At 34.6% G+C, this 21,540-nt stretch overlaps 1 protein-coding gene across 7 annotated transcripts in view; it reads right to left on the bottom strand.

Moving 5' to 3' along the window:
* Positions 1–112: 112 nt before the first annotated feature.
* The window catches only part of LOC123013421 (rho GTPase-activating protein 100F), a 40,189-nt gene continuing 18,761 nt past the window's right edge, over positions 113–21,540 (bottom strand). For 2 of the 7 annotated variants that reach the window (XM_044411920.1, XM_044411955.1), the window contains 17 exons: positions 12,675–12,785; positions 12,193–12,276; positions 11,857–12,114; positions 9,305–9,549; positions 8,925–9,257; positions 8,501–8,875; positions 5,700–5,819; positions 5,531–5,637; positions 5,078–5,256; positions 4,463–5,015; positions 3,836–3,903; positions 3,462–3,779; positions 3,274–3,406; positions 2,941–3,221; positions 2,551–2,776; positions 2,213–2,391; positions 113–2,130 (listed from right to left, as the gene is read on the bottom strand). In XM_044411920.1, coding sequence (XP_044267855.1) covers positions 1,156–2,130; positions 2,213–2,391; positions 2,551–2,776; positions 2,941–3,221; positions 3,274–3,406; positions 3,462–3,779; positions 3,836–3,903; positions 4,463–5,015; positions 5,078–5,256; positions 5,531–5,637; positions 5,700–5,819; positions 8,501–8,875; positions 8,925–9,257; positions 9,305–9,549; positions 11,857–12,114; positions 12,193–12,276; positions 12,675–12,785 — 4,545 coding nt within the window. In that variant the 3' untranslated portion in view covers positions 113–1,155. Of the gene's footprint in view, positions 2,131–2,212; positions 2,396–2,550; positions 2,777–2,940; positions 3,222–3,270; positions 3,407–3,461; positions 3,780–3,835; positions 3,904–4,462; positions 5,016–5,077; positions 5,257–5,530; positions 5,638–5,699; positions 5,820–8,500; positions 8,876–8,924; positions 9,258–9,304; positions 9,550–11,856; positions 12,115–12,192; positions 12,277–12,674; positions 12,786–15,305; positions 15,390–21,540 lie in introns of those variants that run through there. The other 5 variants (XM_044411937.1, XM_044411947.1, XM_044411928.1 and 2 more) reach the window with 5 other exon arrangements.

The following is a 21,540-nucleotide window of genomic DNA, read 5'->3' as shown; positions in this document are numbered from 1 at the left end:
AATTAGTACTTTAATCAAAATTTTATAATAAAGAGAATAAAATCTAAGATAGAATTTAAATATGGATGCAGAATTTCTACTTTTAACTGAATTTTTACTTAATCTTTCAAAAATATACCTAGCTATGGTTTTGAAACATTTTTATTTTAATTACCTAGTACCAATTTAATGTAAATAATTGTTTCGAGACACTTATTTATTAATGCTATGCTTTTTTCTATTTAGTTTTAATATCATTTAGATTAGGTACGTTTTAAGTTGAATGCATTTTGTTTGATTTTAGGATATAAAGGCATGATTAGGTATTTATTTATTTAAAAAATTTCGATTAAAAGCAAATTTTTAAGAATTTCAAATTTTAAATTCACTGATTAAATATGACTAAATAGCTTGTAATTGAAAGTATAAGAAGAAACGTTGAAATTGCAACTTTAATGATTGGAGTCAACAATTTTTTGTTTGTTTTCTTCTTTATAGTATTATACTAAATACGTACTCGTATATAGTTACAAATAAACTTTCTACAGATTGGTTTTAATGCATTTGAAATTTTTTTTTAACTTAAAATAATTTTTTTTTAATTTTTAAATATTTTAGTCAAAATTGTTTTTAATAAATAAAACATTTTTTAATGTTTAAATGAGCTCTTTGTTTGTTGTCGTACCATATTTATAACTTTCGCAATCTGAAAGTCCGTTATAAATTTTTCGATAGATTTAGAATTGTATCTTATTTGCAAGTTTGTTGTCACTTATTCCAAGTAAAAAATCAACTCAATTAACATCAATGTCGAAAACAAGGGGTGATTATATCACACTTTGAAATAATAAACCGATAAAATTGTGCAACACGCAACAATCATTTGTCTAGATTTTCCACTTAGATACCTCTCTATTCAATAAATATTTATTTAATCTACCAACTAAAATATGTATATCGTATATAATTTAAATATTAGTTAACAATGATCCTATTTAATTTGATTCTAATAAGCAAGTACATATATTGTATCCTAACCGATTTTTTGTTTCGTATTTATAGTCATCATGTGATCAAATGGTAAATTACATCGATGGTGATTACCCTAAAAATTTTGTCTTTTATACAGTGCTGCCACCAATAAAAAGTGTTTTGTGCCCAAACCGCGCTATGGATTCAGTCGCTTTGTTCACCGTCACCTTCCACATCCTTTTCACCAACCTCTCGAGTATTGCTGTCTTCAGTTTCAATACTACTGGTTGGAGTTGGAGTATCCTCAATACTCAACAAAGCCGAAGAATTGCTCTGAGTCACATTCGGACTCGTATCATAACTACTACCAGACTTGGTTTCTTTTCCTGGACTATATTTCAATTCGGAACTATAAGTGGTGCTCAAATAACTCGTCTTTTCTGGATATTTACTTCCAATGGTGTTGTATTTGGTGTCACTTGCGAACATCGACTCCGGAGTCTCAAAACTCGACTTGGTCGAATACTTTGAATCATTTCCGTAACTCTCAAAGAACGACTTGGTCTCCTTCATTCCTCCAATAGTGTTAAACTTATCCCCGAAACTCATCTCCCCCGGCGTATAATTCAAATAAGCCCCCGTCAAAAACGGATTAGTACTCGCATACGTCGTCGGAGCGTAATTCAGTCCAAACATGGAACTCGCAGTAGTACTAGTACTACTCAAAGTGGAGAAACTGGGAGTTGTAGTGCCCAAAGTCACGTTCAGTCCCGCCGAAGTGGCTTGCATGGCGGGAGAACTAGAGCGGGAGACGTTTCCTCCCAGGATGGAGGGCGAGGCGCGACTGAGACTAGAGATGGAGGGGGAGTTGCGAGGGCCGGGGGAGTTGACGGAAGTGGTCGATGGGGAATTGCGGATGCCGGGAGAGCTGATGGTGACCGAGGGGGAGGTTCGCAGAATCGTTTGGCTGGATGGAGAGGCGCGGATGGCCGGCGAACTTACACGGCTGGGCAGGCAGTGTTTAACGGAGTCGGAACCCGATTGCGAATCGCTACTGCTGCTTGGCGAACCTGGAGAAGAGACTATCACCTGACGAGGTTTGAGGCCGGCCGCTGGTGCTGGTGGACCGACTCGTGGAGAGAGCGGACGGTAAGGACCTTTGCTTGCTGATGATTGGCCCTAGAAGCGGAAATAGAGGAATTATCCTACTCACTGCACTAATCACGTTTATGAAAAACGACTTTTTATTGTTTGTACTTACTAGTATCTGGAGTGATGGGCCCTGTGGCTGTGGGCCTCGTGGGCCCGAGACTGCTGAGCGAGGAGGAGGAGGAAACGGAGCCGCTGAGAGCCGAGACTGCTCTCGCACCTGGGGCTGCAGTCCCTGAGGACACGCACTGCGATTGTCTCCACGCGGCCCGGGTGGCCTGCCGCGACGACCTGTCTGGAAAGGCCCCCTCTAAATACCATCGACACCCAACCACACCAATTCTAACTACCATTACACCGAGAGTACAAGACGGGAACCATACGGATCGAGTTTTTGTGTTTCGTGTGTAGTACATGGAAATGTTCTCGCAACGGTAAACTACACATTACCTGAGTGATGTTTGGGAGTGGGCCAGATCTGAAGCAAATACTTGAGGACATTGATCGGCTGGTGGTAGTCCAACTCGAAACTCTTTCCAGTCGGCGTCAAAGTGTCACTCGACTGCAACATGAGAGGTGGAGCGAGGGCAGTCGCCAGATTTTGAGCAGACATCTTGTTCCTATCGGACGCCGAAACCACTAGAGCCAAGTGGTCCATCAGGAAGATCAAAGTGKCCTAGAACACAAAGGGTCAACTTAAAAAAAGGGATCCAAACACTCGAGAGAAACAGAGAAAGATATACCTGACAAAAATGCATATAGGTTGTTTGCAATTCTCRTTATTCAATATAGAAAAATGGAAAAAAAGGTGCTTGGATCCTTGATTATAAATTCACTCACTCTATTGATTCGTGGCAAGCAATCCAGAATGGAGAACATGAGCTTGGCGTTTCCTTCCGGATCGTCGGGAAGACAAACACCAAGAGCATCGACCATCATCTGGTATAGGCATTTGGTGAAGAGCGGTTCTGGAAGTTCTCGCAAATAGTCCTTTAAAACTCCCGTTATCACGTTAATATCGGGAACGTTATCGGGGCTTAAATCTACTGATCGACTGTTACGTTCGAAGGCCTCTCTAAGGATACGTTTCTTTGTTGCTGATCCGCAAAGACGATATAAACCTAGCAAAACACCAGTCACGTTTTTGTCATCCAAAATTTGAAATTATACCACCTATGATATCTAAACCTCTTCGTTCTACTTCCTCTACACATCGTTTTATAATAATAGGAATTTGTTGAGTGCTWGAAACTAAACCSGTRGCTACACCACCTGGAACTCCYCCAGTTTTGCTCTCCCGATTGACCTGAAAWTCGCCAAATATCACCAAAATTCTTATTTGGTGTTTTCAAAATACATACAACAGTCTCTATATCGACACCAAACAACGGTGCAGTCCTCGACAAGGCTAAACTCGATGACGGTTTCCGTCTATAAAGAGTTTGTGAGTCGGTATGTCGCAATCTCAAATACAGAGTTCCTCGCGGTTCGATTTTAAGTGCGAGTTGATGTATAGGTCCTGATTTTAAGAGTGTTGGTAAATATACTGATCCTTTATAGCACAATTTATGTCTGTATTGTGGATCCCACGAGTAAATTAACAGGTCCAGTTCTCTGTTGTTGACCAAATCCAATTCGAAGCTTTCATCCCAGTCGAACACTAAATCGCCTGTCCTTACCTAATAAAGGCGCAGGATTTAACAGTTTCACTCACCATTTAATCCCAATTACTTACCACTGTTCTCGCTTTATGGACACGGTCGCATTCCAGGACACAATACAAATCACGTAAACCGGTCGGACCTATTACAGAGAGGTTAGAAAAAGTCAATTTAATGGAATTTAAGGGACAATATTGCCAACCAGTGGCGTAGCTTGCAAATTAATACAAATTGCAGTATTATTAACGAAGTTTTATGGATGTTAATATTTAGTTATTATTTTTTAACTTGAGTTTAGTATCCGGTGAAGTGAAGAAATATGTGAAAATTTTGTCATATTTTATGGACAAACTAAATTTTTACTGGGTGTTTGTTGTTTTACATGTCAACTAACTTAGAAAGCAACAAAACATGTATCAAACAACAGAATAGTTTTCGAAATGTAATAATTAATCTTAATAATATCAAAATTTTAAACAGCAAAGTCAAATAAAGTTCTTGTACAAAGAATTTTTCGTGTCATTGTCGCCCCATAAAAATTTTTTGCGTCAAAATGTTTATAAGTAATAGTTAAAATCTTTATAGCAAATACAATATATAAAAATTTTCTTTTTTCTTAACAACTTCTAAAATCCTCAAAAAGTGTTAGAAATTCAGAAGCTATGCCACARTTGCCACTTTGAAAACTTTGTCATACTAACCCGTAATACTCGGTGATGTTCCACTTGGCGTAACTGGCGTCGTGGCGGCCGACGTCCCCGTCGAGGGCCTTAGGCCTCTCCCTGCCAGCAAATGCACCCACAGCATGCCACTCACTGGCTCATCCGTCCCCAGCGTGGCGCTCGTCCCCAACGCCGCTAAACCCGGTATCGTCGTCCCCGCACTCGGAAGACCCGGTTTCTCAATTTTATATTTTAAAAACTCCGCGGGATTTATATCTAATTGTCTATGTCCTCTCGGCAAGGTACCACTCGGCGTAGGAACAGGACTCGGCGCCGCCCCCGACCTCACCGAATCGAGATCGAGAAGCTGTCTCATGCGCCTCATGGAAGGAGACCGCGACGAACTCAACGCTGCAATTGATTTTTGAAAAACAATGCGTTTTATGGGGGCTCTCTTACGTGATGATGAGGTAATGTGTTGCGTTGATAATGATCGAGCGGGGGCTGAGGGATGTTGTGATCGTGTGAAATGTCTGTCTAATGTTGATGTAGTACTTGGCCGGCTGTAGGAGCTGTAGTAGCCTCCTTCAATCTGTCAAAAACACAGGAGGGTTAGAATTGTATGGTTTGAGGGGGCGGTAATTGGAAAATTACGTTTTTCAGTGCATCGTGGATGTTTTCGGCGCTGTAAGTGAATCTCGCTGCTCTTTGTTGGTTTAAGACGTCTCGGGACGCTCTGATCTGTTCGTAAATAGCCGACGTTGAAGGCGTGCGACTCAACCACTGTCTGTACTCATCTGAAGTGAATACACTAGGTGACGAGGGTATCCGCCCTTTTTATGAAAATGAAACGTGTAGAAAGAAGCAGTGATTGGGGTGAAAGCGGCCCGAAATCGGGCCGCTTTCGAGTGGACTGGTGATTTAATGATTGTGTGACGAGTGTTTGGTGTAATTAGAACAGAAGTGCTTTCAAAAATACGGATCGATAGGTACTAAAAGCGTGCAGTGGATATTCGGTTTAAAATCGATCCGTATGGGTCGAGTTCCCTCTTGTACATTAGTTAAATGTTCGAATATTATTTTTGCAAGGTGGCAAGGCTGGCTTACCCCTATCCCTTCGTATCGAAGGCATTTCGGGTGCGGAGAGTGCTCCGTCCGATTCATCTTGCAAAAGAGCGACGTTCCTATCCCCGAATCTTTTATTCATGGCCAATCTAAAAAGCAACCATTATGTAATAACAGGTTCCGCTTTGAAAATTCACAGGGAATCTCTCACCTAGTTGAGGCTCGCGTATCACGGGGGAGGGAGTTGAATTTTGTTGTAATGTCGGCGGATGTGAGCGAATTCTGCCTTCCTAATGTGGGGATTGTACTGTGGGGAACTGAACTCTGATTCCTGTATCGACAAAGTGATTTTGACATTGGGGGTTCAACACACAGAAAGGGGATTTATGGCCTGTCGAAGACCAGATACGATAATAATAAAAGTAGTACTACGCTATTTGGCAATTTTGTATTTATTAATGCATAACTATTGAAGACGCACATTACCTACTTTTCGGTTGTCCAAAGCTAAAGCACAGTATCTGATTTTATTGGAACCAAAAATGACTTATTTAAACAGCTCTCCAGAATGATTTGCTTTCCACATCTATTGTTTAACTTGCAAATATTATTATTTAAAGACAATTTAAGATAAAAAAGTAAAAGTATGTACAACATAGTGAAAATTTTACCAGATACTGCGTTTTTTATTACCTAGTTTAATTTTTGCAAATACAGCTCATCTCTAAAATTGAAATAAAGTAAATACAATTTCAAGCAGTTTTCAGTACAAAAGCAATTAGTTAATAATAATAGTACTGATAAAGGGTAGGGTGTCCCAATAGCAGGTGTATTTTTTTTTTTTTTTTTGATTAACAATTATATTTTTATTTTAAAATAAAGTTCGAACATTAAATATGAATACAATATCTGTCAACTGTTCGTCTCTGCTTTTTTGTAGGAAATCATTCTTTTACGGAAGTTTTGGATATTTTCACATCAAGAACCATAGATAGAAAATGACAAAATGTCTTAATCATTTTGGGAAGCTGTAGGCTACACCGCCTTTTCTGTTTTATTTTTGCATTTTTTTTAAAAGCCACAGGAATTATGAGTTATTTCTTATTCCTTAGTTCAAGTAATTTCAAGTAATTTAGTTCTAAACGAAATTTTAATAATTTTTGTGATAATACACTAGTTTACAAATAATAACTTGTTTAAGATGCCTTTAATTATTTTTTTATTTTAATGGTTATTTAGCTTTAATTAAACAAATATATTACTTTTTTTTTGCATGCTAGAACGCTTTTAGTTAGTTGCCGCATTTGTCTCGAGACTGGTATGTTGTATAATAAACAGAAAACCGTTTTAGAACGGTAAGTAATTTCAAACATTAATCAGATAAAATCCACAAAACATTTATTGATAGCATAAACATTATTATAAACATTACAATGCCAACAAATTATTTCATATTAAAATTAAACGTACAACTACTACAATTACTAATTGTAATTTCTCTGGCTTCTTTGGTAGTAGCGCTAAGAGAAATTGTTCAACGTAAATCCTCCGGCGTCGTCAGTAGTTTTTTTCAGTAATTTTTTCACAAATTTTTCTTTTCCTCACACCAGCTTTTAAAGATTTTATAGGTATTTTTATATCGAAATTTTCATTTCTCAGGAATGAATGATGAACAACCAATGTCCCAAGCTTGTTCGATTCGAGTCTGAATCACACATTCTTTTTGAGAAAACTCATGAAATGTTCAAAGCTGTTTTTTCATAGGTGTATTTTTTGAAACTTTCGTCTAGGCAACCTCAACCTCAACTACTGTTAACAATAATTCATTCAATTTATAACAATTCGTGAAACACCGTGGAGACACTTTAGGTAAAATGAAATTACACAATTGACATTTTTATTCAAATAATTTATTCAGATCAAGGTAAAAATGTTTGTATTGTGCAAAAAACGTTATAAGCATTACGAACGTTAAGGACTACCGATGTCAGACAATAAACAATTGCCTTCGATCGGTAAAATGTCCGTTCTTAATACTTAATATACTATTTATTACGTCATAGTTTTTTGTTACTAACGATAATTTCTCTGCTTTTTCCACAAATGCCTCCGATTTAAAATTTATTTAAAATTGGAATTGTTGCTGAATTATTGCAAAATTATCATCAGATGAGTCTAATTAGATTCTATTGACACTCATTTTGACTTCTTTTCTAAAAACTTAGGCAGTATGAGTGACGAACAAAGCGAACGTTTTAATCAAGATCTGAAGCGTTTTTAAAGATTTGTATAAAGGTTTTTGGGGTAAAAATATGTATGTTAGGAGATTACTGTTGGACTGTTATAATGAAAACTGACGCAAAAAAGTATAAAAAAACGAAGTAAAACAACGCATTTTTATTACCTTGTTTGGCAGTTTTGTTTGGCACCAGCTAAGGTATATCAATCGTGTAAACTAGTGTGATCTTTTAATATAATTTAAGCTTATGCTGATGATGGTAGTTGATTTACAACTTTTTTACAATTGAGGAAGCAACTTTGTTACCTTCAACTCTTTCAATTCTAAAAGAAAACGACCATTCTGTAGATTTAACCCAGAACAGAGATGTGGCAGATATAAACTAACAACTAAAACTATTGTTATGTAAATTTATGTTGTTATTATCGAATTAAAAAAATATAGTTTTTCACATTTATTTGAGTTATTTCTACTTAAAAAATGAAGTACAAGTATAATCGTACGTAATTGTAGATACTGTGTTTTACACTGGGAAAAGTAATTTTGCGCTGTAGTAATTTTTGAAAACACAGTTTTGTTTATTAATTTTAAACAAGTGGGTAATTACTAATGAGTATTTAAATGAATGCTAGAGTGAAAATATAAATATATGTAAAAAACTCGTTTTTTAAAAAATTATTGGGTACTGTGTCTTTGCTTGGGTCAGCCGTTTTGTCTCATTGGACCAGTTTGAAAAGCAATTAAGCGTTTGTCTGTATTTTGCAACTGCTTACCTGTAGTAGTAGTAGCTGCTCCTGGGCCCGACTGTAGCCTCTGTGTCGCTGGAATAGTCCAGACTGCTCCTGTTTCTCCTGGACAGGGCGCTGCTGGTGGCGTATTGCCCTGCGGAGGCATACTTGGCTTGCCCCATCTGTGCAGCCACAGCCGCTTGGTCCACGTATCTCTGGTTGTACCTGCTAAGAGTTGATCCAGATTTGAGGCTAGATCTTAAAAGGCTGTGTCTGCCAGCTTGGGTGATACTGGTATAATCAGAGTATTCCGTATGGGGGAGGTGCTGATCGGATCCGGAACGGGGCATAATGCGCCGACTACCCGTTCCGGTGTGCTGAACGTAATAATGAGATGAAGGGCTTTGTTGTGATGATAATCTGGAATAGGGGGGGCGTAACAACCACCGAGACAACACCACACGAGTACCTTGAGGGCAAGGGCTGCGCCCCGGCGGACATCCTCCTTCCGGGCAGCGCGAACGAGTGCACCTTCTCGGCGAGGCTCTCCAGAGTGTTGGGGTAGTTGCGCTCGTAGGGCTGGAAATGCTGCATGCTGGACTTGGGCTGCTCGGTGATGACCGGCGGCGGCGGCTGGTACCCCCAGTTGGAGTCGGGGGGGCGCGAGTTGTAGTACAAGTCCAGGCCGTTGCTGTCCTGGGCCGAGTGACGCGAGTCCATGGAAGGGAGGCCGAGGCCGAGGCGCGACCTGGACTCGCTCATCTCGCGGCCGTCGCCGGTGTGTCTCTGACGCATGGATTCCCTGCAAGAGGGGTTCAAAATTTGGGCTTTTGGGACGTGGAGGAGTACCTGTGTTGTCCGAGATCGCCTTCGTCGGTTTCGTCTTCGCGTAAGTCGCGTTTTATCACAACCACGGGAGGGGGTTTGTGTTCGGATCGGGGCTGTACGTTGGGCGAACTTTGGCCTCCTTTGCTGCCTTTGCGCTGACGGGTAGCGAGGACGAGACGACGAGGGATTGACATTATGATGACGACGTCGTCGAGGCTCATGTGGGTCACGTCCACCAAGTTCACCGCCAGAATTTCGTCACCCACCTACGAAAAATTATTTTCAAGTTGGTTTTGAAAAGGATCCATGTTGCTATTTCTAAAAAAAATTACCGAACATGAGTTACGGGTCTTCAAAATTTAAAAAACATGACTTTTGTTTCGTGCATGTTCTTCAAAAAATAAATGTTATTTTTTGTAATCATGTTAAAAAAATTTTATTTTTTCAACCGTTTTCAGTTGAGAAAGTTATTCAATCTTCAATAACTGTGGAGAAACAGTTGTTGTGAAAATTAAATAATAATAATAATAAAAAGAAAAAATATTTGTCATTATTTAAGATTATAAAAAGTATAGTATTAAACTCGTAAGAAATTTTTTTTTTCAATTTTTTTCACTCGTTGAAAAATACAATTTTTTTCTTTTGGTTTTCTTCTTTTCTCAAATGTATTTGTTCACTCCTGCTATCGAAACTTGTCGTTTCTCACTAGGATACAAAAAAGTACTTGTTTTGCTCACTCATGACAACGTGAGGTAAAAGTGTGAGGTAATCATTTGCCCACTCATTAACCTCACTCAAAGAATTGTTCAACATGTTTATTTATTTATTGTTTTACCTCACACTTTTACCTCACGTAATGACAACGAATGTGTTCGCTATGTTTTATGATATAAATTGCACAAATTATAAAATTTCAATTGTGTTCCAAAATTCACTGACAGGATTGAACAAAACGCTGTACAACACTCGTGAGAAACTAATTCACACACTTGTGGGTTATTCCACACTCGGGTTCGTCTCGTGTGTGAATCCGACACACGCGTGGGGGAATCTTTTAGTTTTTCCACTCGTACTGTAATATACTGTTCACTATTTCTCAAAACTATTTTCCACCTACGTGAAATACATTTGACAAAAGAGGAAAACCAAAAGAAAAAAAACTACTAAAAAATATAAATAATGGAATTTTTATATGTTGGTTTACACTAAAATTTTGATTTTTTAGTATTTTTTTATTATTTTTGTAAAAATAAAATACTTGTTTTAATAAATATTATTTTTATATTGATATGTGCTTTTTACGTCCAAGAATTATTGTTTTAATTTTAATTTCTTTTGTATCATTCGAAAAGTTTCTGAAGGATTAAATTCTGATAAAGTACGTTTTCAATAAAATTAAAAATTTTGTTTTAGATTTAGAATTATTTAAATTCAAGAAAGTTTGTCAAGGCGTTGTACGAGTTTACAGGGTGTACAGAAATTGCGCCACAGAGAAAAATTTCAAGTAGGATAAAATACCATGGAAAAAATGTTTAAAAAAATCTATCTGTCAAAAAATGTTTACATTTATTTTTTGACATTTGAATTTTTTTTATGTCTATTGATATTGATTCTGATGATCTCGTATATGTTTTTTTTTATAATTATTTAGTAAAGGTACAAAAATTTTTCCAATTTTTCCAATAAAAGCCATAAATAACATTAAACAGAGTTACAATTTAGCATACAGCTTTCTTGTTTCCTTTTCTTATAGTGTGTAGGAAAAAAACTTGGAAAATTATTTTTCCAATAGAAATAAATAGAGTCAAAGTGCAAAATGTAAACTCTTATAACTTCGAAATTTTTATAGAATTTTTTAAACATTTTTTCCATGTTCCTGGTATCCTACCTTACATATTTTTTCTGGGGCGCGAGTTCTGGCACACTCTGTATGTATTTACATTAAAAAAAAAAAAACATTGAATTTGAAAATAACTTTTATTAGTATTTAGATTTAAAGTACAACAATTACGTCTCAATTAAACCAGTTGTAATATTTCAATTTTTGATTTCTACCAAATAAATTACAATTGAGCAAATTGGATATGCCATGAAACCGCATAGTTTTTTATTTTCCTAATCAACTCGAGAACAGAATTGACACCGTCAGACGACGCCAATCTCTTATTTACATCAGCCATAAATGTAATTAGATATAAAATCGTTGGGAGAGTTCGCGCTTTCATTATAAGAAATTACGTGTAAAGACTGATAATCTCGTAAAGTTTCCTCAAGCTATCAAAGAAGCGATTTTATYCCTAGTRACTTGAAACGCGTTAACTTCTGCTGGAAGATTTCTCCGCGAACACTTATTAAATTTCTTGGAAAAGCTCATTAATAATTTCCCTCCACTGTAAAAATCCGTCGATGGTAAAACTGTATCGCCAAGTCAAATCCTGATTGCTCTATTTCTCGTTTTTCTTCTCCCGGCGGTACCCTCAGCGAAAATTGTCTTCACTTCAATTAAAACTTACTCCCTTCTGGGATTAACGCGTTATTTATAGTCGCGCAATTTTTCGAGTCTACTGTCTCACCTTAAGACATCCGCTGTTGTAGACGGCAGACTCCAGAGCTATTCTCGATATGAATACGCCGTCGTTCCGGTCGATTCCGTTGCCTTCTCGGATGTAGAGACCCAGGGTTTGGCCGGGCCTTTTGACGATTTCCACGAACTGCACCGTGTGTTTGGCATCTTGCATTGCCAGAAAGCGTTTTGCAGCATCTCCCGCCGATCGGCCCAAATGACGCGAATCCAGAATTCGGACTATCATCTCACCGAGCCTTTCCACGTGCTAGGGGAAAATYACTCGATTACATTTGAGACTTCAAAGCCTTGAATTTATTACTCGATGGAGGAAGGAGGGACTTACCTCCAAGGCGGCCGCGGTTGAAGCATCGTGATCGTTCTCTACGGCTTCTATCTGCTTGAAAATGTCACTACTAATTCCCGATACCTGCAATTGAGCAATTTTTAGTTATTTTTGTAATTTGAAGAAGGTTAATTATAACTTTCATATACAAAAATTCGGTCCTGTAGACCTCTCTCGTACACTTTTTATTCCAATTTGTTAATTTGAATATTAAGCCTCGTGAATAATTTAGAAATTACTTACTAAATGACCTCTGCTATTCCTTTTTTAGTGGCTTATAGGTAATCGATTTGCCGTTTGATTGTTTGGAGTAAAATTCGGTAAATTACACGTCTCCACTTAACATATTTAACATAGGGCATAAAAATGTAATTACGTTCATTAAAAATACATTAAGCAATAGGTTTCGGTTATTGATTGCGTTTTCCAAATCGGACAATTGTCGAATTCGCCCCATTATCAACATGTCAATTCGCAATTACCTTCCTGAAGTCTCCCTGAATGACCATGGGCGGATGGTTGGTCCGGTTATTAGGGGCCGGAGGCGCTCGCAGCGGAGAGGCCGTGAGATCCAAAGCCTCTCGCCCATTATCCTGAAACAGGGACAAAATCCGATGTTTAAACAATTCATGATCTATGACCGGTGGTAAATACAACGATTTCATTGTTCTCTAAAACTGCACAAGTTGCACACTTTTTACTCTCGAGAGAGATATTTTTTGCTCTTCAGAATTTAAAAAATGTAATACAACGAGAAATTTTATTTTGTTAAACTGAATAGCACAAATCTGAAACATTTATTTCAAGAAAAAACTGTGCATTTGTGATATTTATAAAACGAAAAATTATTATTTTTACGCTAATATTCAACTTTATTTTATTTTATTATGTTAAAAAAATCAACAACTTTGAAATCAAAAAAAAAAAAATTAAGTATGAGTCTTAAACGAAAGTAAGGTATAAGTTTATTATTATTGCTAAAAAATTGTAAAACTTGTTTTCCCGGCGCATTCGCCATTGTTTTGAACAGTAATTACAGAAGTTTGTTATTACATCCCATGGTCGGGAAGTAATTTGTGAAGAATTACTAAGGTTACGAGACCATCAAATGTCAAAAACTCAATTTGTTTACATAGCAACTATGTCAATGCATCAACTTTGACAGAAAAACAGATATTTTATTATCTAAAGAATGTGATTGTGGGTAAAATAGTTCACAAATCTCGATGGGAATGTCATTACCTATTGGGCTCCATTGGATACCTCAGCTCTCAGTGTAATGTCACATTTTCCATCTCAAATGTAATCTACTATTGTCTTTTATGATTTTGTCGACTTTGAATATTTTTCGTAACAAGAATAGTTTTGTTTTTATTATTGGACTGTTGTTTTTTATGTTTTTTAAAAAGCGCACTAGATATAGAGAGCAAAATAGAAATGAAAAAAATTAGTCGTGTTTATCTACAGTGCCCGGAAAGTCGTGCATCTCCTTGAAAGGGAGTAATTGGGTAGTCCCGCAAAGTACTGAAAAAATGTTTAAAAAACTCTCTGGCAAAAAATTTTAACATTTATTTTTTGACATTTGACATCTTGTATATGTTTTTTTTTATAACTGCTTAGTAAAAGTACAAAAATTTTGCCAATAAAAGCCACAAATAACATTAAACAGTGTTATAATTGAGGATACAGCTTCTTTGATTTCTCTTCTAATAGCGTGTAGCAAAAAAACTTGGAAAATTAGTGCAAAATTTAAACTCTCATAACCTCGAAATTTTTGTAGATAGTTTTTTTTACATTTTTCTTGTTGTCTAGGGCACCGACCGATGATACAGTGTCACGGAGCTACGCGACATTTCGGACACTCTGTATAGGTAAAAAAGTAGGAACAGAAATTCTGAACAAAAAAAGTCGAGAATTATTTTTAAAATATTTTCTATCAAAGCTTAACCGATTCTAAATAAGTTTTAGTTAATTATGAACGATCAAATACAACTGACACTACAACTGAAAGAAACTAATTTAAAACGCCGTGGAAGTAAGAAAAAAATGAAATGTCTAAGTATAAAAGCTAAAAATAAGAAATTTGTGTCAAAAATAAAAAATATTACTGAATAAATTGGATCTTTTGAATAAATTATAATTTATCAAAGTGAAAGCTCTGAATTAAATTAGATAATTACATTTTTTTAAGAATAAATTAAACATTCTCTGATTAATTTGTAAGCTTAAACTAAACTCAAATAAAGCTAAAAATAAAACAAATCGAAATTTCCATACGTAATAAATTAGGCTCTTTAATTTATTTTTTTAAGGTAAACTGGAATACCATTAATTCATTAAAACTGTAGTGCTTTTTAAGACCTTTTAAGGAGATACGTTCTAAAATCAAACCCAAATTGAAACAGAATCTTAGACCAAAGTAGTTTTTTGATCATCGTAAATGCGATTTTTGGCAAGCTCCATGGATTTCAGATGACACATAACGTCAGTATTGGTCAAAATCAAGCACTTTGACCGGAATTACCCTTGATCTAATTTGGGTATTGTTAATTTATAATTAAGTGGTGGGCCAGAATAATAAAATAAATTGGTTATTGATCTTTAAACGATCAATCATTGAGGAAATTTGTCGGAAATTTTCAGTAACTTAATATAAAAGAGATAAGGGTTGAAAGGACAACTCATTGTAATTTCCTACAATGAATATTATAAAATTAATTAAACTCCAATTGGTTGTAATAAATTGACGTTTAAAGTACCTCTCGTACGTCATGGTTCACCACCATTCGGGATGCAATAAATCCTAACTTAATTCAAGGGCCCTGAGTTATGAACCACTTTTTAAAAAGCCGCACTTTGGTTACTTGTTGATTAAATTAAAAAAATAGAAAAGACGACTTTCTACTTAATCAGACACCACTTTCGATCAAGTGCAATAAACCGCTCCAATAAACCTTAACCTGATAAATAAATCGTTCCCCGTACAATTCCTGTCAAGCACTCCGGCATACTTCTCCTCAAAAAGCCTCAAAATTGACACAAAAATGGCGCCATTTTCAAAACTCAAATTGCCAATCACTAACCACTCCGATTTTAGCAAACATTTAATTTACCTTTCTTGTAAAAAAGCAGCCTTTGCCATTTTTATCGCACATTAACTAAATCAACGTACTCGTAACCGCCAACTTGATTTCGCCTGCCTTGTTATTGATCTTCAGCGTGACGTCACTTGCGAGTAAAAGTGCGCGCGCAGCAACTACGACCACTGTTATTGGTCGAAAAATGTTTGCCGCCAAAATTCGTACGATATTCATTGCTGAGTTTATAGTATAGTAGTCATGCGATTTTGATGGATTACGGAGTTTGTACGATCGGATTAGATAAAGTTAATGGCGGAATTATTTTTTGGGGTTTTGTAGACCCAAAGTATTTCATATTTGAAGAGGGTGAGTTTGGAGTAGTTGGAGAGCCATTAAAAGCAGACTTCCTCGTGAAATTTCACACAATCCGCGGTTATTAGTAATTGTCCTAATAAGTAGAATGGAATGGAGAACAAAGATAAGGCTTTAATTATGCCTCGGATTTTATTTTTCGCATTTGCAAATTTTYAAATATGGCRGAACAATTTTCATATCACTAAAATAGGCAAATTACTGTCAGAGATATTAATATCGATGTTCCTGTAATTTTCCTCAAGTTGGGGGAAACGTTGCAACTGAGATATTTTTGTAAGAAGCTAAAAGTTGAAGAGGGTAACTGRCGGCGTAAATGGATCCTTTTTAACTTTTTCAGTTATTACAACATTTATTTAAAACTAAAAGTTAAAGYGATTTTGGACTCGCATTAATTACAYGCTTAATTATTGTTAAAAGATTTTTTGAACTCGGCGCATCCACCATTTTTGAACCTTTTTTAAGTTAATTTTGGTTTTTATAATATTAGTATTATTGATTCATTATTCATTTTTTGGTAGGAATAGAGTTGATTTTTATTGGTTGGTGTTGGTATGCATTTTACATCAGTACGTGCTAGTTTATCTGTAGTTTGAGTTCTGTACATTTTGTCGTTATTGGACATCATAAATGGACACTTGACACATGATTTTATATTATATGTCTTTTTGTTTTATTTATTGAGAAGGATTCGTGCATTTTTGTATTTTATCAGAGATTCGCGTTAGAATTTAACGACTGTTTTATGTGGTTTTGGGGAAAAAAATTATTGATGACAACGGGTATCTTGACACTTGTTTCTTATAAATTATTCGTAATTAGATCGTTAGAAGGTTCTAAATTWRWRWWWWAATATTTTTGTTTACTGCTTTCTACCTAGAATACTTTTTTGGTGTTAAACGTAATTAATAAAAATCTTCTCTTATAAATATTCAATTTTTTTCACGAAATTTTATACTTTAGAGACAAAAACATTTTTGGCCTCCTGACATGTAAATGTCAAATTAACGTACAATTGACACCTATTGAAAGACTGTATTTACAGTCGCCTGGGTATTTTACGCACGGACGAGTGTAAAGTGACAGTTTTATCGCACGGCCAAAATTATCTTCATAGACATTTATAAAAAAAACTGTTTGTAAGATGATAACTTTTTTAATAAAACGCTCTACACACAACCTTTCAATCTTAGAACTCTTTTTTCTTCACACTATTTTATAATTATAAACACATTGTACTGGGCTTCATATCTTGCTAGCGATTTTTCCGGCAATAGCTCGGTTGTAACATTTTCTGCAGCACTTCTGATTTCTGGTTTGACATTAGAGTGCATAGCCACCGTGATATTTAATGTCAAATGTATTTACTTGTATTAATTCTGAATTTTGTGGATTTTTGTTTAAACGTCGGCCAAAAAGCTTAATACAAATCTTGTGCGTTAACCATTTTACAGTGCTTAATTATTAAAGCACTCCGCTGCGCGTCGTGCTTCAAATTCATTTCGCACTGTAAGATGTAAGTTACCGCACACGAATGTAAATAACTATTTTGTTTCTAAACATGTTGTCGGTTTGGTTTCAGCTAAACAATCATTTATGACTTGCATATTTCGGTTGACAATAATTAATTGTCTCGTGCTTAAAGTTTGTCCTAAATTTTAAATGTATGTAATAAATTACACAGTTGGCAAATAGTTTATTATTTACTTTATGGTTTTATCAAGTGTAATTAGCACGTTGTTGTAAAAATTTGTACAATTATTGTAGTTCTTTGATTTAGTAGTACTAAATAATCTAGAAACAATAATAAATAAGAATAAATAAAGAATATACGCAGAAAATAATTAAAAAAATAATTTTTGTAATATCTAATTGATGAAGGTTACTTTAAAGATTGGTTGCTACTATGTAGGTACTAAACGGTAGCAGTAGTATCGTAGAGTAATAATATTTTACTTTCGAGAAAAATGTTTAAAGATTTTTCTACGTACCTAGTTTTTGTAAAAAAATGAAAAAACATTTTTTTTTAAATCGTTATTAAAGTTACATACTAGGTAAATAAAAAGTATGGAACCAAACGTTTTTTGCTTAAATTATCTATTTTTTAGAAGAACTAACTAATGAATGATAAAGTACTACAAAAATGGGATGTTTCGTTAAAAATAGAATTTTACGAAATTTCCTTTTGTTTTTGAGTTCTACAAACTTTTTTATTTTTTTAAATGCCAACCCACTATAAAACCAATTTTTTTCATGAAGATTATGATTTAAGGATTACAACAATCTACTTTATATTTAATTTATTTTGTTCTTAAAATACGTTTTTAGGTTAAAACGCAAACATCTGTTGTTAATACTTTTAAGATTAGAATATATTGTTTTATCTGTTTATTTAACTTTCATTTAACAATCACATTATTTTATATTACATTAATGTATATTAATTATTATTTTCTGGAGGCAAATGATTTTTAAAAAAACCGCTTGGTTTCATATTTTATATTCACCCTGTAGAATAGCAGTAAAGAGTCTAAAACGGCTCTAAAATAGTTCATTATACTACAATTTTGTTGCGAGCATTTAATATACCCACTGAAGTAAACTGTCAATTGTGAACTGTCATGGCACTAAAGTCATTTTTCATTACATGTGTTTTATTTGTGTCAGCTGTTGCCTCCGCAAGACATTCATAATGAAAAATATTTATTATCCGTGTATTTCAACAAAAAAATTAATCTAATTGAAAAAACCTTAAATTGAGATGTGACAGCTTTATACAATTAAGCACTTTCCACAAAATCACTAAAATATTACCATAAAAAATGAAATTAAAAATTAGTTTTTCTATTCGGTTGTCAGTTTTTCATTTTTTTAGGCTTAAATAGAATATTACGTTATTAGGAGTAAAAGTGATAGTTTATGTGGCGAAGCTGAACATTTATTTTGCCGAATTTATAGTGAGGCAAACAATGCAGCTGAGCCACATAAACTCACTTTTACTCCGAATAACATACACTATTTTATCCACAAACGTATCCATATTGAGAGTGAAGAGCAACACTACAATTAGCAAGTAAATGAACAAAATAATCGGGACGTTTTGCAAGTATTGAAATCATAACAACGCTTTTAAACACACATCACGCGTCAATATCGGAATTTGTGTTGAAATTAATTTAACTAGTACATGATTAGTGCAGTTAGTAGTGGAAAATGTCGCATACTGATGATCTACACTATGCCTCTTCAAAAATTAGTGAAGCAGCAAAGAGACAAGAAAGAAACAACATTGGTACATGCAATAATATTATGGTAAAAGTAAAAAAGCTTAAGCGCAAAAATAGAATTTTGTTTCATAAAAGTGGTCACTTTTGTGACGTTTGCGTATAAACCACTTTTGTTGTTTATAGTTTATAAACGTTTAGCCCTAGAAATAACTAAAACATAAACCTAAAACAATAATTTAATTATTCTAGTCGTATAAATACGAGGCCGGCTCAATTTGCTCTACTCTGCTCTAATTTGTTTAGGATTTCGGCTGTTCCAGATACTCTTCATTCGTTATGAAACCGCTGTAAGTTCATAAGCTCCGCTGTACGCCGAGGGGAAAAAGCAAATAATTGCTCGTAAAACAAGCCCAACTCCAGCGACAAAAAGGGGTTCTCAGTATTTCAATGGCGGCGCGAAACAGTTTCGGTTATTTGCGCGCGATCTTGCTTTCGGTCGTTTGTCTTTTGGTTTTATTTGTGAAAAGTTCACTTCTCCGCGCGACCAGAATCGATACCGAGGGAGGCTTTAGGGATTTCCACAAGCCATATATCAAACTTGTACTTCAATGTGTGCATATTAAATCGCGAAATAAATACTCGCTAAAGACACTCCCATTTGCAGTCGGTGCGACGTCTCGAGGGGACGCTTTACCGACCACCTGCACAGCCGAAAAATTACAGAAAACGCRCAGGAAGCTCCAATGGACGGACGCTTCCGAATGCATTTCTTTGCAAAGGGGGAAAATGGTGGATGCGCCGGTTATGTGAAATGAAATGTTTCCGCGATCTGGAGACGCGAGGGTTAAACTAACTTTATTACAGGGGGGGAAAACGACGGTTTTTTACATGAGATTCCGGCAAGAATATATGGCTGCCAGGGTTATGAAAGCTGCCATGGAGGTGATTATGTTGTTACGAGTGTTTACGAAATGAAGATGCGTGACAAATGGCGCAAGGAGCAAATGCAAGATTTGTGTTTTTTACATTTTTTACATAAAATAAATATTTAACTACAAAATTGAAAATTAAATTATTATTACGCGTCTCATACTCATCTTTTTTGAATAACCTGCGTCTAGTTTAAAATAAATTTAATATGTATGAGAAAACTATGAAAACATTAAAAAAATTGTAAACAACGTAAATTTAAAATAAAATAATACTTATTTATTATACAAGACGATAAAGAAATGGTTTATCTACGAGTGAAAAGATTAAGTTTACGAGTGACAAAGTCACGAGTGGACTTCTTTCAACAATTTTTATCGTCGTGTATAATATTTCGTTTTATTTTGTACTCACCTACCAGAATTTCTTGAATATAAACAGTAGATAAAAATTACTTTATTACACAAGACGATAAAAGACTATTTTATCTACTGAAATTAGTCGATAAATTACTTTATTAATTTTTATTAGTTGATAAAAGCTCTCTTTAACATTGAGTACAAAATAAGGATGTAAGTATGAGTAGTTTAAAACAAATTCAATATACAGTGAGCGGTAAAATTATGGCATAATCTTATTAAAACTGAAAATACAGGATGCCCCAGAACTTGCGCCCCACAGGAAAATGCCTTGTAATATAATAAGATATCAGGAACATGGAAAAATTGATTATTCATACAACGGGTTTCTTGACACTTGTTTCTTATAAATGATTTGTAATTAGATCGTTAGAAGGTTCTAAATCTGATTTTAAATATTTTTTGTTTACTCCTTTTAACCTAGAACACTTTTTTGGTGTTAAACGTAATTAATAAAAATCTTCTTTTATAAATATTCAATTTAGGAACTTTTTTTCACAAAATTTTATAGTTTAAAGACAAAAACATTTTTGTTTCTAAACATGTCGTCGGTTTGGTTTCAGCTAAACAATCATTTATGACTTTCATATTTCGCTTGACAATAATTAATTGTCTCGAGTTTAAAGTTTGTCCTAAATTCTAAATGATTGTGTAATAAATTACATTGTTGACAAAATAATTTTTTATTTACTTTATGGTTTTATCAAAGTGTAGTTAACACGTTGTTGTAAAAATTAGTACAATGATTGTAGTTTTTTGATTTAGTATCACTAAATAATTTGGCAATAATAATAAATAAGAATTAATAAATATACGCCGAAAAAAAATAAAAAAAAGGTTTTTGTAATAACTAATTGTTGAAGGTTGAATACTAAATAATTAAAGACATAAAAAAATGTCAAATGTCAAAAAATGAAGGACAAAATTTTTGACAGATAATTTTTTTTTCATGTTTCTGGTATCTTATAATATGTTACTTGAAATTTGCCAAAAATGCTCGAACAGGTCAATTTTCTTTTTAAAAAATACATTTTTTAACTTGATTTAAAATTTAACATTTTTTGTTTTTTTAATAATGACGTCATTGACATTTTTTAAATGGAAATCCTTAATTTTTTTAGCCAATTCGATAGATTTTTCAATTGTTTAAATGACAACACCAAAATATTAAATGTTACATGAAGTTCTTGAAAAAAAAATCATCAAAAAAGTAAAGTAATATCAACAAAAAACAAACATACAATTTTAAACCAAGTTGACAATTTTCTATTTTTTTAAAAAGAAAATTGCCATGTGCGAGCATTTTTGGTCAAAACAAAA

Source organism: Tribolium madens, unplaced genomic scaffold (assembly GCF_015345945.1).
Source record: "Tribolium madens isolate multiple individuals breed KSU strain unplaced genomic scaffold, Tmad_KSU_1.1 Scaffold_19;HRSCAF=116;Tcas5.2_LG9, whole genome shotgun sequence".
NCBI classification, from domain to species: domain Eukaryota; kingdom Metazoa; phylum Arthropoda; class Insecta; order Coleoptera; family Tenebrionidae; genus Tribolium; species Tribolium madens.
The sequence above is the reverse complement of the archived record's forward strand: the minus strand, read 5'-3'. Positions and strand labels throughout refer to the sequence as shown.